Raw genomic sequence first — 27,530 nt, 5'->3', positions numbered from 1 at the left:
GTCATGAAACGCAGGTTTACTTTAAGTATTTAAGTCCGTTCATTGCTGATTTGAAGACAGGTCAATACTGACACCTAGTGACAGCACCGGAACCATTCTGTCCCCGGATCTTTGTTGTCCGAGCCGTTGCTAACTTCGGGGTTATTAAGAAGACGGACCAGATTAGCTTCCGCGAAGGCCCTTTAAAGCTAACATAGCCGTTTTATTAATATAACAGTACTTAGCATGGTGTCTAACAAACAGAAGCGGGTGTGGAAGTACGTGGAAGAGGGCAGTTTGCTTAAGCTGAAGTCGTACCTAAGGAAGCACCGGGACCTGGATGTGAACTTCTCCCAGGGCAAGAGGCAGAGGAGCCCGCTACACCTGGCCTGCTGCCTCGGAGACGACGCCGTCCTGCGGCTGCTGTTGAAGCACGGAACCGACGTTCTCCAGAGGGACCATAAAGGAGACACAGCGCTACACACAGCGGCCAACAGGGCTCTTAAACACGGGAAAACAGGTGAGGAGGACCGGGAAATAAGCTGGTGTTGAATTATTAACCGGCATTTATTTTTAATTTTTGATTTTTTGATTGTCTCTCAGCGTATGATGACCTGGTTGTGCCCCTCAAGAAGAGCTGTCCAGAGGCCATGACTGCTCCTAACAATGCTGGAGTCACACCTCAGGACCTGCTGAACTGGATGAAACGTAAAGAGGTAAACAGCGGTTTGAAGCTGTTGCAAAATATATAGGGCTGGTATTCCCAATCAATACGTCCATAAAATGTAGAAAACTGAGAAAAATGCCTCATCACCACTCATCCAATAGCTTTTCTTTTGTCTGACCAACTGTCAAAAACTTACAGGTTTTCAATTTACAGTGTTTTAAAACAGAGAAAAGCAGCACATCATCACCAACCAACCTTGCATTTCAGTTTTGTGATTTGAATGTGTGTATTTGCAGCTTTCCGTTGTCACTTGTGATAGTAAACTGAACATATTTGGTTTTAAACTGCTGATCATCTAAAACAAGGTGGTCTTCTAAACCACCTTGGCCTTGTTGTAGTCGCTGTTTGTCTTTACAGTCTTATGATGGCATCACACCAGCCATGACACCTGTCAACATGTTGATGTTCTAACCCATTAGTACTCAGTAGCCATTACTGCACTATTGACAGATATCATGGCTGGTGTCATCTCATTGCAAGATGTTCTCTACTTTTGCCTCATCTCTTAAAGTGGATTGAATGATTGACACTGGATAACAGTGATCTGACTTAAAATGAAACAGAGGGGCCATTAAACCTTTTCTTACTTCCAGCCTCCCTTCCTCTGGCGCCCTCGCTCAGCCAGTGATATTATCTGCTCATTATTTGATTATCACAAATAGTCACATTAGAGCTTGTTTTGGACCACTCAGTAGCAAGACGCTGCAGAACAGAAATGCCAGTGATATTGTATGTTTAATGTGATTTTTGTCAAAGTGTTCTGTTCTGATAAGTTTAAATTTAAATTGCCAGATGTCCCGCTCAGGACATACCTTGGTCACAGTTCTTTATTGGACACATTTAGGGGATTATTATTAAACTGCCCATGTTTTTATGGAAAGAAATAGGCTGATAAATCATCTATATCAGCTTATTTCCCATGGATGGAGAATTAACTGTGTCATCACAGAATGTGATGGGTCTCCTGTTTCATGGTTGTATACCTGATCAAACCTGTAACTTCGACAAAACAGCATTTGAGACCAGACCTGAAGAAGCACACATACATTGATCTTGGTCACCTTTGGGGACATTACATAGACTTGAATTTATTTCCTGCAGACTTGTATTGTAACCATAACCAATACTTGCCTAACCCTTACCTTAATCTAACCCTAACTTTAATCGTCTCAGCAGCCACCTTAGCAGTGCCCTCACACAGTAATTTCTGGCTAACATGACCAAGCTCTCATCCAAATGAATGGGGAGATAGCCACAACTTCAATCGTCGCTGTTGTTGTTAGATCATATTTACACATAATTTTCTGTTATGCTTCACAGACTGCACAGAACATGAGTCGTCCCTCTGAAACAGACCCTGAGAAGGAGTGGCTGGAGAAGCTGTTTGGTGAATGCGAAGATGAATTCTATGAAACGTTTGGAGTGTACGATGGTAAATTTCAGTCTCATTCTTTGAAGATTAATTTTATTTAGACTCTCCACTTGATGTTAACTGTACTTCTTGTTTCACAGATGATGATTTTCTTCCTGTTGATGACGATGAGGAAGACTTTGGGGACTGGGCTGATCGTATTAGAAAAGAATATTTCGATAAAAAGCATGCGGAAGCCCAGAGACTTGCAGCAGCATCTTCTGGGTGGAAAAAGAAAAAGAGTAAACAAGAGAGAGAGCAGGAAGAGAAAAGCCATAAAGAGCTGTATGAAAAGCTGCAGAGGGAGCACGAAGAGTATCTGGCTCGAGCAGCACGTAAAGAGGAAGAGACTCGGCAGGGCAAGAAGCGCAGGTATGATGAGAGGTGCGCAGCCACTTTCAGTGGCGGCTCTTCAGCTGACAACACAAAGCTGAGCTACAGTGACATTCCCTGGCCAGCTCCAAGGGGGACCGTGCAGGAGATGGTGGACGTGATGCTGCACGGTGTGGACCGAAAGGACGTACCAGCGTTTCGTAAAATGCTCCGGAAGCAGCAAGCTCTGTGGCATCCCGACAAATTTGCTCAGAGATGCGAAACCCGGTTGGAGGAGAAGGACAAGCAGAGGATCCTGGATACAGTCACAGCTCTGTCACAGGAGCTCAACAGACTGGCTCAGAGTCTGAGGGCTTAAAATCACAATATAATTTAAACTTAATTTTATCTTCTTTTCTGGAAATGTGTGTATGCAAAAACTCTAATTTCTCTCTTAAATTTTGTGACATTTATGCACAAATGTACCATGAATTGCGTGTAGTTTCCACTTGTCATATTTGTATTAATTTATCAATCTTTTTTGTAGCTCTAGCAGGATAAGCCAGTGGACTTAGGGTTTGTGATTTGATCTCCAGCTCCTCCTGTCCACATGTCAAAGTATTCTTGAGCAAGACACCAAACTCCAAAGTTCTCCCAGTTCTGTAAGTGTGAGTGTGTGTCGGGGGAAAGTGTGGCTCACTTTGGGGAAAAGCATCTGTCAAAACAATGTAAAGTAAATGTGCTGTAATGCAGATATCTACAGCTGTCCGCAGTCTGATCTGATTGACATGGTTCTGAAATGTGAGAATTAAAACAGCTAAGTGACTTTGATCACTGATTGAACACTGATCATAAACAGGCTTTTGTATAATCACTGATTTTTAAAATAATAATTAACATCATTCAGATTTCTTTTACCCCGAGTAATATTTGTGTTTAGTCATGTGGCCCCGCAGTGTTTTTACTCTTATAGTCCGTCTCATCAAAAAAGACGCTCGTTCATTTGGTCCACAGGTTTATGTAAACACACGGTAATAATTAACCACCGGCGAGAATTTGTTGTAGAACAGCTAAAATTAACATATCGCCACAAACAACTTTAATAAAGGAATTCGCACACAAAAGAAGAGCAGATGGTCGGTCTGCTTTCAGTGATGGAACAGAATAAGAAGATGCGCTGGTTGCCAGGTTTGGTATTTATCCCCCTTTTGCCGAGCATAAGTTAGAACGAGACAATGGACTGAACCGAGTTGTTTTCAACTCAAAATTATACTGTGGCCATCTTCAGTTCAAATATAGATCAAAGTGTGAATAACGTGCATATTTCTTTTATATTATGTTAATTTTATCCATTGTTGTTTTATTGCTTATTGTACAGTGTCCTTGAGTGTCCAGAAAGGTGCTTATAAATATCATTTTATTATTATTATTATTATTATTATTATTATTATTATTTCATAAAGTTCAGGTTATAGTAACAATATAAGAGTAATGATATTAAATGGTAAATTTGTTGTCAAAATTATACAAGCTGATGATTTAGGTTAGATTTGCTCTGAGTTGAAGAAATTAATATAACAGGAATAAAAAATGTAATTTTGGAAACTAGAATTCATTGTTTGTGAAGTACAACAAGTGCAGCAAATAACTGATGTTGATAGCCGGGTGTCAATAGCTCCTACTTAAGTGGCAACACAGTGAAAAATCCGTCACACTATATTTATGGACAGATGTTCATATGTTCGCTCATATCTATCTGTTTTATCGTCAAATCAAACTCCTGGTGTCCAGTGTGTCACCATTCCTCTTCTAAAGCGAGAAAAAGCTATTATTTCAGAGGATGCGACAATATCTGGCAACCCGGAGACGCAATCTGTGTCAATTGCCGGGCGACGTAGCGCGAATAAAGGCCGTAGCCTATTTCTGACTGTGAGGGGTTTTTTTTAACGTGCGAGGTTGCTTTTAGCCTCCTTTTGTCTACATGGCGGGTTGATGATTTGTCCTTTAGTCTGCCTGTTGCTCGTTTCTTGTCTGGCCGGCGTTGCGTCGTCACCGTGTTTTTGCGCTGTAATGACAGGTGTTCAAGGTAAAGAGCCGTCAGGATGACGCCTTTCGCTGCGATCGCTCGATGCAAAAGGTGCATTAGGGAGGTTTCTGTCTTTGTTTTCGTTTTGTTTATTCATGAATAGACATCAGGCGTCTTCAAGGAGCAGAGAGAAATCGGTGCGCCAACACAGACTCAGAATGAGGATATTTTCCCTTTCTGAAAATCGTCATTATTAATGGACAATAATTAATCCTCGGTGAGGGGAGGTTAATTGGTTAAGAGGTTTACGGGAACGCACCGACTCGTTGAATTTTGTGATGTCCTATTTTCGTTTGTAGTGAACGGCTCGTCGTCTAGGTTCAGCAGGCTACAGGCAGATTACAAGGCAGCGGAGGAGATCTGACTGTCTGGCAGATAAAGATGGTGTTTCGGAGTGAGGAGATGTGCTTGGCGCAATTGTTCCTGCAGTCCGGCTCTGAATATGACTGCATTAGTGAGCTCGGAGAGCTGGGGCTGGTCGAGTTTCGAGATGTAAGTAGAGAGTCTGATGATGCACACATTCATTTCTGCAAATGTACAAACTCTACCACCGGTTTCAGCGTCTTTGTGCTTAATTATTATTTTTCTAACAAAGACAGAATAAAGCCCCAACCTCTCATTTTCCTTCTGAATGTGCATATATGTTTGAAGGGGAGGTGGTTGGGTGGGGGTTGAGGTCGGGGCTTCCCCCTATGAGTGGTAAAAGGTCTAAATGTCCTGCGCTCCAGTTTTTAAAAATGTAAATACTGAGTTAAATAATTTATATACCTATCTGACTTTGCATTTCACATAATTTTTTTAAAGAACTTTAAACAGTATAAACCAATAATATATAAAGGTTTAAAGTCAAAATACTGTACATTGCACTTGGCTTGGGAGGAGGATGTAGATGAATATAGTTTTAACAATATTTAAACAACAGTAAACAATGTAATAACCAGTCTCACTATTTACCGATGCCATAATGAGTCTTATTATTGTGCATGTATTGACTGATGCAGCCACCTGACCTGTGAATGCTCCTCTGATTTCAGCTCAACCCAAGTGTCAGCTCATTCCAGCGGCGCTTCGTCAGCGAAATCAAGAGATGCGAGGAGATGGAGAGGATTCTGGGTAAGAGAGCAGAGCACCTGGGGCGGTTCATGTGGAGCATACGATTAATCATCAGGGTAGCAACTTGCAACTCACGGCTGAATGTGTTTTGTGTTAAATGGTCCCTCAGAGATAAGAGATTTCACAGCTAGCTCTGACATTTCAGTGGTAATCACCATGAGACAAACTATGAGCATTTCTCTGTTGACAGGTTACCTTCTGAGGGAGATCCAAAAGGCTAATATAGCCGTTCCAGAGGAGGATGAGAGTCCACTCGCTCCTCCCCCTAGACAAGTCCTGGAGATCATGGTGAGTTAAATTTTAATCTAATTTTACTATCAAAGTTCTCACTTTTCTTTTAATTGGGTGTATTTACATACCCACTAGTATCTCAGTTTATAGTATCAACATTTATCTGGAACCTGGCCAGTCATACGCTAATAATACATGCAGTAAGTTTTTAATTGTCTGCCACAGTGCACATGTATTTAACTACTGTTAACTTCCAGTCCAAGACTCCAAGATGGTTTCATGGCTGTACCATATGGAAATATTCTAGATGTCTTATGAGTCATTTTATGCACATTTTCCCCAAATTCATCCTGGCATCTCTGGTAACTTTGGAAAATTTGGGATCTCCACTTGAATTTAAAGTTCTGTAGGTTTGAACAAGTTTTGACTGCACAGCATGGGTTTGTACTGACTGTTCCATTGGCAGAACAGTGGGATTAGGAGGTCATATGTTTGTGATTTCTGTCCTGACTGAGTCACCTCAGCAGCTGAGAGCTCTGTTTAGTTTTTGGCTGCCTGACTCTGCTACGTTTACCACTCTGCTGGATTTAGCTTCTCTGTATAATCATCAGTAATGGAAGATGAAAGAGACAATACAGTTGATCTGCTGCACTTCTGATGTCAGACTTTAACTTTCATGTTTTGATGAACTGCTACAAAACCTGAGTTTAGGATGCATCTACCCACACACACATACATGAGCGTGATGTAAATGCACATATGCGCTGATTGTATACTTTCCCTAGTGACACTCCATATTTTTTATATATATAAAATCAGTATATTGTATATAGTATAAGTGTTTTGCAGTTACAGCCTTACCTGGTCTGGTATGACCAGTTGATCAGGGTGGCTAATCTTAGCTAATCGTTAACAAAGTTGGTAACTATTGCTGTGTAGCAGACATTGCTGAGTCATTTTACTATTTTCCACTTTTGCTAATGTTACAACAGCTTAGAATACTAAAAAGTTGTTCAGCATTTTACATTATCCTTTAATTGTAACTTGTAGCCACAGTGGCTGCTGTATAACTATAATAGTTAAGGTTTACAGTAGTGAAACTGTGGCCACATTCTGCTGTCATTCACATGTATTGCCGATTCTTGGGTGGCCTAAATTAACTACTGCTGAATTCCTAAGCTGGTGTTTGATGTGATGTCCAGGAACAACTCCAGAGGCTGGAGATGGAGCTCAGTGAAGTGGCAAGGAACAAGGAGAAGCTGCGGAGGAACCTCCTGGAGCTCACAGAGTACACGCACATGCTGAAGATCACACGGACCTTCATACACAGCCGCTCCAGAGTGAGTGCATTTCTGTCCAGCTGCTCATTTATCACACACGTCAACCGTCTGTCGTGTACTGCTTTTTTCCCCCAGTCCCACTCTGTTTGCATCTCAGTCAAGATGCTTCCCCTCACCTCGCCAGCAACATCGTGTTTTCTTGTCGCTGACGTGTCCTGTTTCCCTGGGTGACAAAGGTGGAACTAGTGCTCGCTTTAATTAATGACACGGTCACACTGCAGCCGTTACAAGCAGCACCTGACTCATCCAGGCTGCCGCGTTAAAAAGGGATACACCGAAGAGCAACAATGATGAGAGGGATCTGTGAGAATAAACATCACATTGTGTGTCAACATCTCTTTGGCTTTGCGTTGAACCATGTAAGGAGCTGTTACTGTAAGCTGTCATGAATGAAACATGTTCCTTTTTATAATTAGCATGAGGCTCTTGGTCCCCAGTATGAAGAATTCCCCACTATGGAGACAGACTCCGTGACAGGATGCACCGGCATGCAAAGACTTGGAGCCAAGCTGGGGTGAGCTGCAGGATGACATAATGTGTATGGTGCTATTATCATGAGGAAATGAACCCTAAACCTAATCGGATCTCTCCTGGCTGCAGGTTTGTTTCAGGTCTTATCCAGCGGGTGAAGGTGGAGGCCTTTGAGCGCATGTTGTGGCGAGTCTGTAAGGGTTACACCATCCTCAGCTACGCAGAAGTGGATGAGAACCTGGCTGATCTCGACACTGTGAGCTGAATTACATACTTAATAATGGAGATAAGAGATAGAGTCACATTACCTCTGCCTTAAAATCAGACAGGAACTACTTACTTTGGTCATTGTTTATATATTCAATATCACGGAAAAATATATTGAGACCAAGTTTTCAATGGCTAAAAGTAAGTTATCATGACCAGGATTTAGCTAATATAACAATGTATCAAAATGGCACTCTAGTAATTAAATAAAGGATAAACATTTGACTTATGTATCAGGAAAAAAAAAGTAATTTTCATCACTGTATGACTTTTTTTAAAGGCTGTAGTAATAACTTTTCTGGTCTTTTGTTTCAGGGTGAAATAAGCAAAAGTGTTGTGTTTCTCATCTCTTTCTGGGGAGACCAGATTGGACAGAAAGTTCAAAAGATCTGTGACTGGTAAGAGTGCCATCGTCACCCAACTTGACTTACCTGTCAATACCCGATTTATCCTCCTCCTTTATTACCATGCACATCTGTCTTTGTTGTCCTCAGTTACCACTGCCATCTTTATCCGCACCCTGAGAATGACGAGGAGCGGGCAGATGTGTTGGACAGTTTAAGGACGCGCATCCAAGACCTTAACAACGTAGGACTGACATTCATTAGGATTAAGGCTTTTGATCCAAACAGGAGCTTGTTAACATGTACACGTATCCTCATGCTGAGTTTATAACTGGTGTTTCCTCCAGGTGCTGCACCGCACAGAGGACTACTTGAGACAGGTTCTGCAGAAGGCCTCAGAGTCGGCCTACACCTGGGTCGTGCAGGTGAAAAAGATGAAGGCTATCTATCACATCCTCAACCTCTGCAGCTTCGACGTCACCAACAAGTGTCTGATTGCTGAGGTGTGGTGTCCTGTCAGTGACCTGGCAAACCTGCGGGGGGCGCTAGAAGAGGGCTCGGTGAGTGAACAATGAATCATTTTGGCTAAAATGGTGATTAATTTGTCACCACAGTTGTTTATCATTGTTCATTGTGCTTATTTATTGGCGGGAATCATTTTAATCCACTTGGTCATGCAAATCGATTTTTTTCACATGAAGTTAATGACTTCTTAAAGTCAAACCAAAATGATAACTGGACTCAGTAACAGTAGTGGTAATCTCTAGAATAATCCTTTACTTTCTTACATTTTTACATATGTTTTTTTTAATCATTATCAGAGAAAAGGTGATGCCACTGTGCCATCCTTCGTCAACCGCATCCCAAGCACTGACACGCCTCCTACCTTGTTGAGAACCAACAAGTTCACATCTGGCTTTCAGAGCATTGTGGAGGCTTATGGGGTGGGGGACTATCGCGAGGTAAGCCCAGGTAAGACCTCACACTATGTCTTGTACAGAACAGTGAAGTATCTCTTTGTTTGGTTCAGACAAGTTCAGAGTAAGTACACTGAGTACGTTTCTCTTACTGGCAGCTCCCTACACCATCATCACTTTCCCCTTTCTGTTTGCTGTGATGTTTGGTGACCTCGGTCACGGGATGGTAATGAGTCTCTTCGCTTTGTGGATGGTGTTGACGGAAAAAAAGCAGAAGAAGAAACGCTCCAGTAATGAGGTAGGAATGAGTCCTCCTCTCATCCATAATGCAGACTCATTATTGTAAATTACTTTTAGCTGAAACCCGTGTGTGTGTTGCTCCCAGATATGGGCGACGTTTTTCAATGGACGTTACATCATCCTAATGATGGGGCTTTTCTCTGTCTACACCGGGCTGATTTACAATGACTGTTTCTCCAAGTCCCTCAACATATTTGGCTCTGGCTGGAGTGTGAAGGCTATGTTCACGAATCAGCAGTGGACGTGAGTTGTCAATACAAATACACACACTGTCATAAACATGATTTTTGTGTGCTGTATCTCAGTGCATGTGGTTTTTCTATTTTATACATCTATTTTTTTACAGAAACAAAACGCTCCAAACAAACCCTCTGCTCACGTTAGACCCTAACATCAGCGGTGTTTTCAGTGGACCGTACCCGTTTGGCATCGATCCTGTGAGTAAATGCACTCAGACATTGCAGTCAGAACACAAGTGACTCATTCTCGTATCGTTTTCACTGAGATGCTTTTTAATATTGCATCAGATATGGAACATGGCGGTGAACCGACTGTCCTTCCTCAACTCCTACAAGATGAAGATGTCAGTGGTTATTGGGGTCATCCACATGAGCTTTGGAGTGGTGCTGAGTGTCTTCAATCACTTGTGAGTGACCTCAGATATAAGTCCATATCAGTGACCTTTCAACACTTCTGTTTGTGTTGCACTCATGAATCACACTGGACGTGCATAAAATTGAATTTAGAAGCACTTAATGGATAGATACTGTATATAATGAAATTGCATGCATTTGACAGCAATGGTATATATTATGGTGTGCTAGCCAAAGTTAAAGGATAAGTTGGGTGATATTCTATAGTCCTCATATTGTCAACAAATTCCATGAAAAAAACAGAAATAAATGGATCTTACTAAGTATAGTTTGTAGCCAAAGCCTGATATAGCTCATTCCTCTGTGCCATAGAGCTCCACTGTTCAAAAACTATTAAAAACACATCAGCAAGCCACTGATGTTTACGGCTGCACTGGATGACAGGATGTTCCTCCATTACCATGATCATGGGCACTGTAGTTTATTTTGAGTCAGTCCCATATGCAGCATCCTGCTGCCAGAAATACCCAGTACCCGAGTGCACCAAATCCACAGCTGAAAATAGCCTCTTGCAAAAACAGTATGGGTAACATGGGTAACATTTGATTTAAAAAAAAATACAGTGCCCAGCTGTTTTAGGAAGCTGTGTTCATGATGATTTCGTAAAGTTTTACAGTTTTGGTAGGATCCAGTGGGCTGGAGGTTGAGATCCACGAATAAGCTGGGGTTAAGTAATGAGAGATGAACATGCCTTGCAAGGAAGTGCAGCATGGAGAAATAGTATCTCAAGGTGTTCGATTGTTCAGTTTGTCCACAGAATTAATCAGTAGCATAAAATTATTTTACCAAATTAACCATTTCTCTTTGTGTTGCTGTAAATTACAGGCAAACATACAGTTCAGTAAAAATGGAGTGCAGCTTCCACCAAGTAAATAAACATTTTCTTAGGTTTAATGGGAGTTTTTTAGGAATTCTCTGCAAATCAAAGAATGGGTACTTGTATATGTATTAGGCAGATATAAAGATATATATTTAGATATAAAGCAATACCAGTTTTACATCATAGCTGTCTCGTCAGCTAATCTTAATGTGACTAATGAAAGGTAGAATAAGGTAGAATAACAATAATGCACTAATGATCACTAATGCACTAATGTTGTACAGCACAATATTTGCATTGATGCATTATGTCCTGAGCCCACCTGTCTGTGTCAGTATCATATAAAACACTTGTATTCATTTATTGTTACTTACTGCATTTTCCACATTGTTTTGATATTTTTATGGGTCCAGTAAATACATTTACCATCTTCTCACTCTCTTTATTCCCCCACTTTGTTCTCTTCCTTCAGGCACTTCCGACAGAAATTTAATGTCTATCTGCTGTTTCTTCCTGAGCTGCTCTTCCTGCTCTGTCTCTTTGGCTACCTGGTCTTCATGATTTTCTACAAGTGGTTGGCGTTCGGTGCACAAGACTCCAACCGGGCTCCCAGCATCCTCATCCACTTCATCAACATGTTCGTTATGCAGGGGAAGGATATCACTCCTCTCTACCCAGGACAGGTGTGTTCATTTATCAGTTATATCTGTTCATCTGAGTGTGTTTTGATCCTTGTTTATGCATTTGTTTGTGCTTGTCATCTTGATTCCACAGACTGGGCTGCAGATTTTCTTAGTTGTGATAGCTTTACTGTCAGTTCCTGTGCTGCTGTTAGGAAAACCTTTTTACCTGTACTGGCTGTATCGTGGAGGCAAAGGCCTGCGCAGACGCAGAGTAAGTCAAGTCAAAAATGTAGCATCATCATCCCTGAGTCTGTTTCCTTCCTAAGCAGTTTTTGGCTCATTTGTCAGTACTTATGAAACACTGTTGTCACCCTTCAGGGTTATGAGAGGGTGAGGCGTGTAAGTGAGGATGATAATTCAGCACCATCGTATGAAGACGATGAAGAGGAGGGACTTGATGAAATGACCAGCAGAGAAACTCTCCCTAAAGAGGTCAGAGCCACCGTTATCCTGTCCCTGAATGTCAAATGTTGCGTTTCAAGCTGCAGTAGACAACTTTCAATATCTTCACATGACAGCCTGTGTTTGAATGTGATATATGTGACATTTTGAGGTGTATACAGCCTCAAGTGGTATAAGAAACAATAATCAATTGTAAATCTAATTTAAATTCTAATCACCAAACAAACACTATTGATTAAGGTGATTAATTTATTATTTATATTGTTTTACAGTTTGACTTTGCAGATGTGCTCCTGCACCAGGCCATTCACACCATAGAGTACTGTCTGGGCTGCATTTCCAACACCGCGTCCTACCTGCGTCTCTGGGCGCTCAGCTTGGCTCATGCCCGTAAGCGCAATCACAAAAAGTAGTCCACTGCGATCTCTCAGCACCTCTTTGTCTCTGCTGACCTTTTATATGTGTCCTCACGGGGCTTGGTGTTTCAATCCGGTTTCAGAGCTGTCAGAGGTGTTGTGGGCCATGGTGATGCGCCTGGGTCTGAGGATCACCACAAGAGTCGGGGTAGTGTTTTTGGTCCCCGTGTTCGGCCTCTTCGCCATGCTCACCGTGTCCATCCTACTAGTCATGGAAGGCCTGTCAGCCTTCCTCCACGCTCTGCGCCTCCACTGGTGAGTCTCAGCAGCACCAACTGACTGATTATTTTTCACTCCAGCAATATAATATAAATATATTTTAGAAGGTAGTGATATATGTTTTTTTTGTTTCAATGTCACCCACTCTGCCTTATTCAGTTCACCTTCCTCATCATTTATCCTGCCTTCATGAACATACAACTTGCTTGCTTCTACCCTTGATTTCAGGGTGGAGTTTCAGAACAAATTCTACCACGGGACCGGTGTGAAGTTTGTGCCCTTTGACTTCTCCCTTCTACCATCTGTTTTTGAGCAAGATGGCTTGCTTTAAAAAAAAAAAAAAGGACTCTGAAGTGCTGGATGCGAGTCAGAAGCAGACTTTATAAATGGGAAGGATGCTGGAAGTTGGAACAATTCACACTGTGATAACAAACCTTTGAGACAGTGGATTGAAACTCACTCTTGTAGCAACGTTTTTCACCATGACGATTTTTAAAATGTTATCGGCTGTGCTGACTGCCTTACTACTGTACCCAGCAAACCTCTGAATAAACGGAGGTTCAAAACTGTTGTTCTGTTATTTAATTTTGTAGGTGAGATATATCGCTCAACACTACTGGTCGCACCGTTTGGGTGAATTTAAATATTTAATTTGCATTGTGCTGTGTAAACTGGTTTTGTATTATTTGCAACATGGTATTTAAAATGAACAGTTATACAGTGCAATGTAGAGTTTTCAGTATGTTACAACAACAATCTCCTGACGACCATATCAAGCATCCTGATGTAGTGCCATAGAGATTTATTTCTGATGATGATATGGGGATGCCTTTGGGTTTTTTAAAACTGCTTCTCCATGTGATGATGGAAGAAAAGCTGTGGGCATCTAAATCTAAAAAAAAAAAAAAAAAAACCATTACAACCCTTTTCGTGAGGCATATTGTCACAAAGCACTTTGCAGAAATGATTGTACATTTTCACTAATGACTGTGATGATGCCAAATGAAAATAATCAACTGTTAGCTGTTTGCTTCGTTACTTATTAATGCATTTATTTAAACGTAACCTCCCCTGTAACTGATAGAAAAATATCAAGTACTCCAGACAACGTCAAGAAGCCTTAGGTCTTTCTTTGATGATATTGCTTATTGCATTTGTTAATGATAATTAATCATGGTATTTATTTAAATTATTGTCTGTACAAGAGTCTAATATTTTACCATTCTGATGTGTTGAAGGTTTTGAGACATGCAAGCAAATAAAGCATTCATGAACAATGCCACTTTATTAGCTCTGTCATTCATTTATTTTATGGAAACAAAGAGAAAGACATGATTGTGTGCTGTATGTGTAACTGTTTGGTATAATAACCTACTGATAATTTCATTAACAGAATGGTATTAATTACTATATTATAGTGATACCAAGAATTATTTTAACAGCAAGCACACACACTAAATTACATGTGGAACTGTTATAGTAAAGATGCAACATATTGTACGATTAAAGCCACTAAGAGTTTGATTCTGATTTCATTCCAAAACTTCTGACTTTAGTAAGAAAGATTTGTCTTAAATATCACATTTTTCTCAGTCTCGTAATTATAAATAAATATATTATTATTATTATTTAAATTAGTGTAATTTCAAATTCTAAACCCCTGTTTTGTGCTGTTTTTCATTAGATTTGGAAACCTTACGGCCTGTGATGGAGGATGTTTTCGATTCCTTCAAGTAATGTAAGTAATGTTTGGCCTTTCACAGCTAATTACATATATACTGTGTACCTTTGGGTAGTTTAATGTACAATCCGTTGACAGTTATTAAGTACACCTACCTTAGAATAAGTCAGTTTAATACAACAATTCTCCAATAAAGCCTGCCCTCTTGAAGGTTATAATATTCAGTTTGTGTTGAAAGTGTTTTAGAGAGGTGCTCATTCAACAGCAGTTTGTGGTGCTGTTGAACTGTATTATTTTGTCCACCCCATTTACATCAGTGAGGGCAGGCTAAATAACAGAAGCACCGTAAGCTTTAGCTGGGTGTTCCTAATAAACTGCCAACTGAATGTCTATCAATGCATCATGTATGATTTAAATGTGAAATCTTAATTAAGAAAATAGATATATATCTGTCAAATAAGTGTAGTGGAGCAAAAGCAGGAAATGGTATGATAAGAAAATACTCAGGTCCAAGTAGGCCTACAATTTGTAACAAAGCACAGTACTTGAGTAAATGTACTTAGTTACATTCCACCACATAATGCCCCATTACTGAAATGAATGTAATCCATATTTTTTGAGGAAGTATTTCTCCTCCAACAGACTGCTGTAATGATGCAGAAAATCGCAGTAAATGCCATATGCCCCCCCCCACACACACACACACATACACAGACAGACACAGACCTGCACCCATATGCTACAATCCTGTGATAAGGACGTCATCATGATCTCCCCTCTTCCACATCCACAGGCTTGTATTATTACACGCAGTCAACGTGCAGGCTCAACCGCCGAACAGTTTCATGTAATAATGGGGTTTGTTGTCTTGTCCTAGCTGGAGAACAAGCATTAGATATTTTTTAATAACTACCCCAGGATAAAGAGGGGCACTAACTGGCATAGCTTCAGGAAACAGCTGCAAGCTAACAGAAGCTTTAGCGGAGGGTACAGTGCGGTGCAGCTGGCTCAGCTAGCTAAATCAGCACAGCTGTTGACAACCGGGCAGCAACTCCACGCAAACTGAACCGACTCTCCGTCCATCCCGCTGCAGTAACGTTAACGGCCGAAGGCAGCAAATGAACGAGCTGGTGAAGAGTTTACCCTCCCCGACTCTCCCGGGGCTCCACCTGCCGTGTTTGGACACCTACAAAGGCTGGCTCTTTAAATGGACCAACTACCTGAAGGGCTACCAGCGGCGGTGGTTCGTCCTTAGTAACGGCCTGCTGTCCTACTACAGGTAACGGTAACTGACGGTTACATCGACCGATGCTGCTCCACCTGACCCCGTTAACAGCTTGGTTCAACGTGAAAAATATGTGTTTAAATTTGTTAAAGGGATGTTGATAGAGGTGGTCAGTTGAAAAAGTATTTTTGCTTTTTAAACGTTAAATTAAACTTTTTTTGTGGTCTGTCATCCGGCCGAAGAGGGGCGGGAGTGCCCTGAAAGATGCCGGTTCAGAAACAACAAAAATCACCTGAGTCATAGCGACAAGATGAAAAATGATGAATTATAATTAATGAATTCATTTATTTAGTATTTTTGTCATATTTCGGAATGATTTAATTCAAGAATACAATAAGTTATGAAGAGGACATATGTATTGGTAGCTAACTGGTTGAATTTTACTTAAAGCTAGCTATGCATTTTTACAAGTTAAATAACAGTAGATAAAGATAAAGATATAAAGAGGTTAACTTTATGATATAAAATGAAAAATAAAATTATAAAAAAGAGGTAAAAATGTAAACTTCTGTCACATTATGCCACATTTGTTTTGTATATGACTATACATTTAAATATAGCAGTTATCCGACAAAAAGATTAATAATCACTGTCATGCAGTGTGAAAAAAGGGTATCTTCTCTATGTTTTGTATGTTACATGTCACATAAATGGTAAAGTAAGATGAATGGACAAAGCGTTAAGCTGTTGTGCATACTGTCAAAAGCCTCTAGAAAAATGTAGGCTACAATTTTCCAAAGTTTGTCTCTAGAGAAAAGGTGTCATCATTGAAACTTGATTGTTTGACAGACTTATTGGTGCACTATTTTAACAGTAAACTACTCTGAAATCGTTCAGAAACAGAGATGTCCCATTTCTTAAATGGAGCACAGAAATATGGACCTGATTATAGAGGCTGGAGTGTTCATCTTTTTGTTCTGCCATCATACAGTGCTGTTTTTTCCCTCAGGACTCAGGCAGAGATGGCACACACTTGCCGAGGCACCATTCCCTTGGCAACAGCACACATTGAGGTGGGTGACACCTGCCACTTGGTGTTAACCAGCGGAGGCCGAAGCTACCACCTGAAGGCCACCTCTGAGGGAGAGTGTCAGCGCTGGGTGTCAGCTCTGCAGCAAGCCAAGGCCAATGCCACTCTCCTGATGCATCACTCAGGTGAGATGGACAGTTTATATTCACTGTGACCCATATGTTTCAGACAGTATGATATGTTTATGTTTATGTGTATAACTTTATGCTGATTTTTCTTAAAATTGGCAGCCTTTACAAGCACAAATACCTTTAAGTGTAATTCTTTTGGGGTAATAGATTTGAATGTGTTCAAGAAATAATGTTGCAGAATATCTACAAAAAGGGAACAACATGGTTCACCTGAGAAAGTGTGAGGTGGACAAACTAATTTTAGCTGCAACCTGAATGCAGGCTCCTGCAACCAAGACCCACTTACCTAAATGCATTTTTTGTGTAGCCTTTACTGTTATGTAAACAACAGGCCACAAGAGGGCAGTGTTGTTCAAGATGTTTAGATAGAAATGGGCAGTCAGGGCATGAGTGATATTTAATGCAAAAGGTGCATTTAATCATGTCATATTAAAAGACTTATTCCTTCAGCTATCACTCTTACAATGTTCAGTTTTTACTCTAATCTAATCTAATCTAATCTAATCTAATCATAATATAATATAATATAATATAATATAATATAATATAATATAATATAATATAATATAATATAATATGTCTTGTATTCCGTGGGTCTGGGCGACATTTCTGTATGCTGCTTTCTAGCCTCTTTGTGGCCATTCAATTTAAAGGACCAGGAGCAGGGATGCGTAGTCTGTCCTCTCTCCCTCTCCCTCTCTTTTGCACAAATGTGCACAAACACACATGCAGCTGCCTCTTCCCTCCCACTCTGTCTCCTTTCTCCCTCCCTGTCTCCTTCAGTATGACGACAGTGATAGCTGAATGAAATGACCTTCCTTTAGACTCCTCCTCCTGTTCTGGTAGCAGGAGGGGTGCAAAAGAGAGAGAGCAGGAGGGTGTGAGGATTTTTCATTGAAAATATTTTTCACCATACACTCTATGGACAATAGGGAGACATGAGTGCAGCCTTTTCAAAGAGTGTCACCTTGTAAGTAACATGTTTATTGTTGATTTACTAACAACAAAATAAGATACATTAAAAGCTGTCTATGTGCCTTCATGCTTGCTTGTATGTATGTGTGTGTTTGTAATTCTGGGTAATGTGTGTATGTTTTTGGAGTTCTCTAAGTTTTGCAGTAACCAAATAATGTATTCTGTGCAACGTCTGTGTAAATATGCTCATCAGATTTGTCATGGGACAGGAGGTCAGTCTTAGTCAATAGTGCCATATTTCTCTTGTTTGTTTGCGACCTATTTAAATCCTCTATGAGAGGCATGTGCCTTTATTGATGAGTAAAAGGTTTGCACCTGCAAGATGCAAATCAGTGTTTTCTGTTGCTCTGGCTATATTAGCATATGGAGACCATGACTGATATGTGAGGTGTTTTTTCCGTATCTACCAATGGACTGTAATGAACTGGTAGTGATTATAGCCAAATACTAAACAGTGTTGTAAGAGTTTAGTTCATTTAAAAGATTTTATACAGACTTACTCCGTTTCTGAGGTTTCCCATGGTTCAGAAATTGTGTTAACAATGCTTTCACTGTGTTTTTTAGTGATTACAGATTATTATTGCATGAACCTTTGGTTATGGGCTTAGTGGCAATAATAGCAGGGCAAATTAATTGGCTAAAAGTGGATTAGAACAACAGTAATTAAGTAGATGTTGCAGAGATCATCAGGCACCTATCATGTAATAAGTATAGGCTTTCCATTTTCCATTTTCTACAGTAATGCTATGTTAAAGGCATGTGATGACAGACCTCTCTAACAAGCATTAAATATGGAGTCTAACGTTCGGCATGTGTGTGTGAGAGTGAATCTAATTAAATGTTTACAAGGAGGAAACAGTGTAGCTCAGGTTGCACTACAGCAAGCCTTCAGCATATTACAGTCCGCTTGATTGCTTCATCTGTATTGCAGAAGCTCACAGTACATCCCCTGATTTTCAACTCCACTTCTCTCTTCCCACACTGTGTCCATATTGGTGCTCCCTCTATCACCTGTGGGTGTGTTTTCATGATTCAACAATGAGTCACCAATTTGTCTCAGACGCTCCAGTGTCCTGTGTGAAAAATAAGCCATTAGTACACAGACCAGACCAGTGTGCCTCTCCTCTACATGTGCATTAATACTCCATGGATGTGTATTGGGTGAAGGGAGAAGTGCACTTCCATAAAACATGTTGGGTGTCAAATGGCCCCACATGTCAAATACATAATCTAGTGTCTCAACAGCATCACCACCATTGGCACTGAGTCAAGTGAGATCCTGTTTCTTTCCACCGTATATGGGTCATGAAACCATCACAGATGCCAGAAGGATTTTTCACCCTCTCATTTATAATCTTCTCTTCCTGAGACTTTGTTAATCCAGTTTGCCCTGATTGTTTTTATTTCTTTCCCCCTCTAATAGAGTGTAGTAGGTTGTCTCCCTGCTTTGGTACCCACATGCAATGCATACACTGGCCTAGATTCAGTCAACATGCTCAGGACTTTGCAGAATAAAAACACAATCTGTTTCTTTTCGCAGAGAAGAAATATTTTGACCTAGAAACGGACCATTATATATGATGGAGGCAGTTATTTGCATTTTAACGCTAAAATATTTGTGTTGACATTTATAATTGTGTAAAGTATGAAACCAGATGTTATTTAGGTGACCTAAAACTAGGTTCTTCATAAACTGATGTCTCCTTTTAACTTTGTGGCTTTAATAGAGCACAATTTGCTCTATTACCCTCTCCAGGCTAGACTCTTTGGTAGATCTATTATTAGAAACATACATTGTGCAGACACAAACTATTTTAAGTCTCAGAATTTATTTAAATGTCGAGTCAAAATCCCCAGGTTAAGTGCCAAAGCTGTATGGCTGAATTACAAGAAGATGATGTATATGTGAATTTATACACAAAATAGCTGAAGTTTCCATTTGATGTCATGGCGGAAAAAAGGCATTTTTGATTTTAATATTTCACTTATAGTGATTTAACTGTAATCTTGCAATCAAATGTGCAGATGTTTTGTCTAATAAAATGTTTTGTCTAACTTTGTCTAATAGTGTCTAAATTTGTAGCTAATAGTAGGAAATGTAAGGGAAATGTTAAGACCTTTAGGGTTCAAGATCTCTAGATCATGTCATGGTTCTTACATTATGGCGTCCAGTCTCCCTGCTCTCCTCCTAAAATCGCTGAGACTGATGGCTCAGCTCATGCTAACAAGGGGTAGAGAGGGAGAAAGAGAGGAGGAAAAGGGTAGTGCGTCATCTTTTTTTCTCCCTCTTTCTCTAAAAATAGCCTAGCCTCCTGATTGCACAGGACTACGTTTCCAGGGCAACGGTGTTCATTCACAGCTTTCCGATCTTGTAGAGGAAGGGGTGTGAGCGATCAGGGTGTGAAGTGTTATTATCTTTCTCCATCCGTTCTCCACTAACAGTCTCAACTTATCTCAATCCAAATTTAGAGTATTTAAAATATCTTTCTCAGCCTGTCTGATGAGACACTAATTTCCTATTTACTGCTCACTACAGTATATAATTTCACCACCGTAAACATCCAAATTATTTAGACATCATAATAACCTCTAATGATTATATATCTATGGTAAAATTTGTTGTTTCTTTTTGTCTGTGTGTGTGAAGATGACTCAGGAGATGAAGGCCCTGTACCTCAGGAGGACCGTGCCCTAACCCAAGGGGTGCTCAAGACTCTGGCCAGCAAGCTAGATGACCTGAGCACCTGTAATGAGCTGATAGGAAAGCACGGCGCCGCTCTCCAGCGTTCCCTCAGTGAACTCGAGGAGCTGCGTGGATCTGCTGACAGCACAGACAAAGTGAAAGCTGTTAATGAGCGAGCTACACTGTTTCGCATCACCTCCAATGCTATGATCAATGTGAGTTCAAACAGTGCAAACCCTCACCCCCTCCCGTGTATTTTAATGAGGGAATTCAACACAAGGGCCTCTGCCTGCATCGTTTCAATGTGCGTTGTGTATTTACACTTCAGGCTTGTCGCGACTTTCTGGACGTAGCAGAATCTCACAGCCGGAGGTGGCAAAAGGCCCTGCAGCATGAGAGAGAGCAGCGTCACCATCTGGAGGAGACCATCGAACAGTTAGCCAAACAGCACAACAGCTTAGAGAGAGCCTGGAGGGAGAATCCCACCTCATATACCGGTGAGACGCATCACACCCTGTCTCCTAGACACCTTACACATCCTCCTCTATGTGGTGTGAAGTGTGGTCTCACAGAATAAGGATATGGCCCTCTTCTGGCCAGAGATAGTGATGCATTTTTGTCACATAGATGCAGCTCAGTCAGTCTCATCACATCTCAGTTTTTAGTGCATTTATCTACATGGGAAGACAAAGTAAAAGAAACACCTAACAATAAAATAACCCTTCCAAACTTTAGTTTAATATTTGTTCTTTGTTGAGATTGTCTCATGCTAATTTAACATAAACTTTGAGGCCATAGTTTGTGTGTGAAGCAAATGTCTTATAGAAAATGTCCTCAAATCAGTGTTGGTGAGGATCTTCTTGTGACTTCTTTTCCTCTTTTTCAGCACAGTTTTTTCAGTTTGGCCTATATTCTCATACTAAAGGCAACAACTAATGTAAATCACAGTTACAAAGACTAATACAATGATCTGTGAATTAAGTTGCAAGTGGCAACACTTATCTTTATAAATACGTTTTCATGGCAACATAAAGCTACTTACAGCACAAACAGTACAGAGCTATAAATAGGCCAAATGTTTGCTGCTTGATCTGCGGTTGCGTCACTTCCAAACATTTAAAGAATGATAATCAAGTAGAATCAAGTCTCCATAGTCTTTACTGCAGGCTTATTCTATCAGACCGTAAGCTTTTTTAACCATTATATATCATTGTACAGTACTGTGCTCTCTTACTTGGCCACCCCTTGTATATAATAGCACTACATTATGTATGATGTACTATATACACTGTATATTTATAGATGATGCCCCCTTGTCCTGTGTTTGTTGCGGTAGGTGTGGAGCGGTCTCAGGAAGGGGATGCGAGTGATGAGAATGATGATGCAGAGTTCTTCGATGCCATGGAGGACTCCCCTGCATTCATAACTGTGACTGCAAGTGGCGACATACAACACAAGTGAGACATCATGTCTATAAATAATATAATCTCAGAGCTGTGTTCCACATCAATCCACATAACTATTACTTTGAACTGTATTTAAAGTATGTTGTTTTCTCTCAGGCGCTCAGGGAGTAATCAGAGTATGATGAGCGGAGGGGTGCCCAATGACTGGACTCACAATGAGAATGTAGGTCACTGGTATACTGACTTTATTTAATTTCACTGGCACTTCTTGTCATCTTTTTCTCTGTGTGTTACAGTTTTTACATAAACTAAAGTGTGTTTTCTCGTGTCTTTTTCTTTCAGGATACCTCAGGCACAAACCACATGCAGCTACGAAGAACAAGGCGCAGCCGTATTCCTGACAAACCAAATTACTCCCTCAATCTGTGGAGCATCATGAAGAACTGTATTGGCAAAGATCTCTCCAAGATACCCATGCCTGTAAATTCAAAACTTACTAATTGCTTTGTAGTTTTTATTCCATGTGGATTTGAGTAACTGGGTATTCCACATGTGGAATTATCTGGACCACTGACCAGAAAGCTTTTTGTGTCTGTCTGTGTGCTTTGCAGGTGAACTTCAATGAGCCGTTGTCGATGCTGCAGCGTCTTACTGAGGATCTGGAGTACAGCGAGCTCTTGGACCGGGCAGCTCGCTGTGACTCGTCTCTGGAGCAGATGTGCCTGGTGGCTGCCTTTTCTGTCTCCTCGTACTCCACCACCGTCCATCGTACAGCCAAGCCCTTCAACCCTCTGCTGGGGGAGACCTACGAGCTGGACCGACTGGACGAGTACGGTTATCGCTCCATCTCTGAGCAGGTGAGACAACAGCGTACACATTGTATTAACCGTATTTACTTTCACAGATCCTTACATATGTCTGCTAACATGAGCCAATATCATTCACTCTCAGGTCAGTCATCACCCACCAGCTGCTGCCCACCATGTGACATCACAGCGAGGATGGAGCCTTTGGCAGCATATTACTATCGATAGCAAGTTTCGTGGGAAATATATTTCTGTCATGCCATTGGGTAAGAACTTCAAACACTCTTTGCCTTGATGTAATTCATGCTGACAATAAGTATACAGTATAATAATCAGTATACCACTACAAGACAGATATGATCCGTAAATACATATAGTACATGTGTTGGAACGTTTCAAGTAATTATAAAACTGTAATGTTGTGAAATGTTTGTGTGTTCTTCTCTTCACTGTAGGAAACATTCACCTGCAGTTCCATTCAAGCGGGAACCACTATGTGTGGAGCAAAGTGACGTCAACAGTGCACAACATTATTGTGGGAAAACTTTGGATTGATCAGGTGCGTTCCTCTCAAGAGCTTCCCTACTTTAACTGTCCAAAACAAAAAGTTTCCGACTGTGTGTGTGAGTTTGTGCTTATTTTAGACCAGTAAAAACAGTGAAAATAATAACATAAAAACAGAGACATTCTAAAAAGTTCACTCCAAGGGAATTAGGTAACAGAAAAGAAATGACTGTATCAGTGAGCAGGTGTGTGTGTGGGTTTAGATTGTATTAAAGAAGAAAATTATTTGTGTCATTATGCACTTTTAAGTCACATCTGTTCTTCTTGCTGTTTTCCTGTCTGTTGCTGTTGGCAGTCTGGTGACATTGACATCGTAAACAACACTACCAAGGACACCTGCCGTCTCAAATTCTCCCCCTACAGCTACTTCTCCAGAGAAGTCCCACGTAAAGTATGTCTGCTGTACCTATTAATTCAGTAACAGACAGCTGGCATCTTTGTTGGCCTGTCCTCATTCAAATTTTACACCACTCATAGTGTTACACTTGCCAGAAGGCAAAAATCTACAGCTACACAAGTCTGAGTCAAGAATCTACAGCACTGTTTTAGCAGATCAAGCATTAATATCTACTTAGGAAGTACTGACTCATCAGTTAATGAGGAGCAGGAGCCTAAAAATATATTTTACCCCTTAAACTTTGTTCCGTTTGATACACTCTAATATGCAAAATCTGCAGCAGCAGCATCCAGTTGTGAGTATATCAGCACCTAGAGGTCAGAACTTGCATGTAACTGATCTCTTCCTGTGTGTCATCTTCTCTGATGTCTCTAGGTGACAGGAGTAGTCGAGGACAGAGAGGGCACAGCCCATTACATCCTGTCAGGAACCTGGGACGACAAGATGGAGAGTGCCAAAATAGTGGACAGCAGCCAAGGATGTGGAGGCTCTGAGGGAAAACAAAAGACAGTTTATCAGACTCTTCAGCCCAAACTCTTGTGGAAGAAATATCCTCTCCCGTATGTTTATCTACAACATCTTGATGAGTAAAAATGGCATTTTAACCCCCCCCCATGATCTCTCCTCTCCTGTTTCTCGCTCCCCTCTACCCAACCTTTTGTCTTAATGTGTTGTCTCCTTTATCTTTTCGCTCTCCAGAGATAACGCAGAGAACATGCACTTCTTCTCCTCCCTGGCTTTGACTCTGAATGAGCCAGAGGAGGGTGTTGCGCCCACTGACAGTCGCCTGCGGCCAGACCAGCGGCTAATGGAAGCAGGTCTGTGGGATGAAGCAAACAGCCAGAAGCAGCGACTGGAGGAGCGACAGAGGCTGGAGAGGAAAAGAAGGGATGCACAAGCCAATCAGGCCTTGGAAGAGGGTGAGAACTAGGAAATCAACTGAGAATAAGAAAGATGATAGAGATTTTGCCTTTTACCTCTTACACAGAATTCATGTTAACAGCAAGACTGATGATGGGTCGATCATTTTACATTGTGGTTGGAGGCTGCTGATCTCCATGCACCATTCTCTTCATGTATTCTTGAACCCTTACATTGAATATTTATAGAGTATGGAGAAAGTAAGACATTGCAATATTCTGTAAAATTCTGCATATTGAACTCATGCCTTAAAAAACGTGATTCTGTGTCATTAGGGCAAGATATCGAGGGCTACCAGCCGCTGTGGTTTGAGAAGAGGACAGATGATTCAACGGGAGAAAGCACTTACCTCTACAGGGGGGGCTACTGGGAGGCTAAAGACAGACAGGACTGGAGCCAGTGCCCCGAGATCTTCTGAGACAAAAAATCCCCTTACAGCACAGCATCGGACCGGCTGAGTGGTTCCTCTTGATGTAAGGATACTCTGAGTTATGGACAGTTGTTTGTTTGACTGTGTGTGTGTGTGTGTGTGTCAGTGAGCTACTTTTGAAAGTAGGCCTCACTTCCAGAAATTCAAGCACAAAAAACAAAAACAAACTTCTGCATCCAGTTACTGATCTACTCACTTCTGTTCTATTACAGTATAGCTTGTGTTTTCAGAATGCATGGCCTCAGTTTGTATGTATGCTTCAGCAGAGATCTAATTTATCAGAAAACATAGACTTGTTGTGTGTGTATGTGTGTGTGGGGCTGAGAGATTGACACATGCTTTACAGAGAAATGATTCCTGCGCCAAAACACACCTCTTTCGTCAGGATAACTTGAGGGCAAGGAGTGCCGCAAATGTTTTGGTACAAAGCACTGAATGTCTTATTCTTCTCAAAGCTGGAACAACATGTTCCTCATGCTGGGCTCTGACAGAGACAACAGGCTTTAAAAGGACCATAGCAGGATAAAACATTCTTCTGTGCTAAAAGGCTTTTTCACAGCAGAACTTCATTTACTGATCCTCCTGATTCTTGAGGATTTTTACTATTCTATTTCTTAAAATTGCACAAACTGAATCTTCAACGATTTACAGTTATTGCCCACTCTGACAGGCCTCTAAAGAGCAGCTACTCAGCCATGAAAACCAAAGTAGATGTCTTTCTCTTTGGATGGACAAATGCCTGAAAACACAAGGCTGTTTTATAGGTAACTTCTGCACACAGGAGATTCAAAGTAAAGACACTGTTCAGTTGCATGCATTGTGGGAAATGTAGGATCCAAAATGTTTGGAGCTTGAGGCATGTTAGGGACAAAAAGTCAGGATATTTCTGCCTCTCTCTCTCTCTCTCTATCTCTATCTCTATCTCTATCTCTATCTATCTATCTATCTATCTATCTATCTATCTATCTATCTATCTCTTTTTTTTATTGTCTCTTTTGAGTCTCTAAACTTCACAGAAGTGCAACAGTAAACCTACCACTTCAACTATCTCAAGACTCAACCACAGGGGTTCCACTGAAGTAGAAATCTGCTAAGCCTGGGGGACTTTCTTCAGCAAGGGATTATATTGGTGCTTGATGGTAATTTTAGCCTTAATTATGTTAAGAAGTAGTAAGTCCCTAGTAACTACTCCCTCCCAGCTCTGAGATTCTGTACAGATTATAGCAATCTGGCAGGCTTTTTTGTCTTTTGAGGGCACTTAAATGTATACTTAAGGGTGCATTTTATTTAATTTTACTCAGATTATCAGGGTCTATCATCTTGGTAAGTAGCAACAAACTTACCCCTTCCTAAGTTAGAATTGGCTATAGCTCTATGAATGGTTTCTATCTTTAAAATCGTATTGCTTTATTCAAGCATCGTCAGCAATAAAACAAGTCAACAGTCATTTAAGAAGGAAATACTCCCAGGTCAGAAAGGTATTTCATGCAGCACAAAAATCATGTTTTAGTAACAGTATCCAGTTAGCTTAATTGTAGTTATGCAAAGAATCTTATTCATACACATCAGACCCGAGCCAGAAAACAATTAAGGAAAGGCCTGGCAATTCTCTTGCTAAGGTTTTAGTGTGCAAATAAGCACTGATGTACATTAGTAGTAAATATACCTTCTCTCTAAACAATAATAAGTTGTTTATTTATAGTTTTCAGCTTCCTGTGTATTATAATAGGGCATGCTGCACATGTACAACTGCCTGGTTGGTTTTGGCCTGTATATAGCAAGAATATGATAGAAATAGAATCACATCATTTATAATCACTGTAAGAAAATATTGTTTCATATTACTTGAACATTCATATTCTGGTCACTACTTAATCTCTATTTGTGTAAACATAATCTTAAATGGAGTCAAGATTGTATACCAGTTAATGCGATGTTGGGGAATTGAAATTATGACTATAAGTTTCTAAGATACAGTATATAAAATTAATGATACAAATAAGGTGTTGTTCAAATAAAGCACAGTGTTATGTTTACCTGCAGCTAATGATACATGCTACATAAACTGAAAGGTTTCCATGGCAACATAATAGCTATGCATGGTTTTAGAGTGCTTAAGCCCTTCTGTAGTGAGGAGCCTCTTCACCTAGCTAATTGTTTGTAGTCTTTTGCTGAAACATGATGTGAACTCACCTTTTGTGCCCAATGGCCTCAGAAATTTTGCATTTTTGAGCTGAAATAAAAACATAAAGCTGTCACAGTGCTATCGTTTACTGTCAAATCTGTGTTGTTCATATGTTTCAAATCACAAGGGACAGATGATTGGGAAGAGGTCCAGAGAATCAGTTTCTGTCAAGATGCCTCAAGGCCAACAATAAATTTCTCTTGAGACAGAGTCTCTGGTCTGTGATGAGGTTGAATGCCAGCTGCTGTCATGAGTGCAGAATAACAAAACAGACACTAGTAACATCCCATCTGACAATAAGTTACTTCATACTGAAGGTACTTGTGGTACATCCAAAAATAATTT

General features: G+C 40.6%; 3 protein-coding genes across 6 annotated transcripts; all 3 read left to right on the top strand.

Annotated features, from left to right (window-relative positions):
* The first annotated feature begins 123 nt into the window (after positions 1 to 123).
* On the top strand, positions 124 to 3,556 carry nfkbil1 (nuclear factor of kappa light polypeptide gene enhancer in B-cells inhibitor-like 1). Its single transcript, XM_018671320.2, has 4 exons — positions 124 to 499; positions 583 to 695; positions 2,027 to 2,138; positions 2,219 to 3,556. Exons 1-4 carry the CDS (start codon positions 226 to 228, stop codon positions 2,806 to 2,808), a joined length of 1,089 nt encoding a protein of 362 aa, XP_018526836.1. The 5' UTR covers positions 124 to 225; the 3' UTR covers positions 2,809 to 3,556.
* atp6v0a2a (ATPase H+ transporting V0 subunit a2a) lies at positions 2,952 to 13,973 on the top strand. 3 transcript variants are annotated; one of them, XM_018671318.2, is made up of 21 exons: positions 2,960 to 3,091; positions 4,815 to 5,007; positions 5,550 to 5,628; positions 5,819 to 5,916; positions 7,062 to 7,199; positions 7,637 to 7,713; positions 7,800 to 7,926; positions 8,253 to 8,335; positions 8,432 to 8,525; positions 8,629 to 8,841; positions 9,103 to 9,253; positions 9,357 to 9,496; positions 9,584 to 9,741; positions 9,845 to 9,935; positions 10,026 to 10,144; positions 11,444 to 11,654; positions 11,746 to 11,865; positions 11,973 to 12,086; positions 12,329 to 12,446; positions 12,556 to 12,727; positions 12,920 to 13,973. In XM_018671318.2, exons 2-21 carry the CDS (start codon positions 4,897 to 4,899, stop codon positions 13,020 to 13,022), a joined length of 2,517 nt encoding a protein of 838 aa, XP_018526834.1. In that variant the 5' UTR covers positions 2,960 to 3,091; positions 4,815 to 4,896; the 3' UTR covers positions 13,023 to 13,973. The 3 variants fall into 3 exon arrangements, with proteins under 3 accessions (XP_050928852.1, XP_018526834.1, XP_018526833.1); XM_018671317.2 differs by having other exon boundaries at positions 7,616 to 7,713; XM_051072895.1 differs by lacking the exon at positions 4,815 to 5,007 and having other exon boundaries at positions 2,952 to 3,091; positions 7,616 to 7,713.
* Positions 13,974 to 14,345: 372 nt separating this feature from the next.
* On the top strand, positions 14,346 to 27,263 carry osbp2a (oxysterol binding protein 2a). Of its 2 annotated transcripts, none has more exons than XM_018671279.2 (15): positions 14,346 to 14,429; positions 15,466 to 15,651; positions 16,607 to 16,812; positions 20,441 to 20,691; positions 20,805 to 20,973; positions 21,813 to 21,933; positions 22,039 to 22,105; positions 22,225 to 22,362; positions 22,494 to 22,739; positions 22,834 to 22,954; positions 23,144 to 23,247; positions 23,548 to 23,643; positions 24,025 to 24,209; positions 24,349 to 24,569; positions 24,846 to 27,263. In XM_018671279.2, exons 2-15 carry the CDS (start codon positions 15,491 to 15,493, stop codon positions 24,986 to 24,988), a joined length of 2,229 nt encoding a protein of 742 aa, XP_018526795.1. In that variant the 5' UTR covers positions 14,346 to 14,429; positions 15,466 to 15,490; the 3' UTR covers positions 24,989 to 27,263. The 2 variants fall into 2 exon arrangements, with proteins under 2 accessions (XP_018526795.1, XP_018526796.1); XM_018671280.2 differs by having other exon boundaries at positions 14,381 to 14,429; positions 15,166 to 15,651.
* The last annotated feature ends 267 nt before the right edge of the window (positions 27,264 to 27,530 follow it).

Source organism: Lates calcarifer, linkage group LG9, assembly GCF_001640805.2.
Source record: "Lates calcarifer isolate ASB-BC8 linkage group LG9, TLL_Latcal_v3, whole genome shotgun sequence".
NCBI lineage: Eukaryota > Metazoa > Chordata > Actinopteri > Centropomidae > Lates > Lates calcarifer.
Note: the sequence above shows the minus strand (reverse complement) of the source record. Positions and strands in the feature narration are given on the sequence as shown.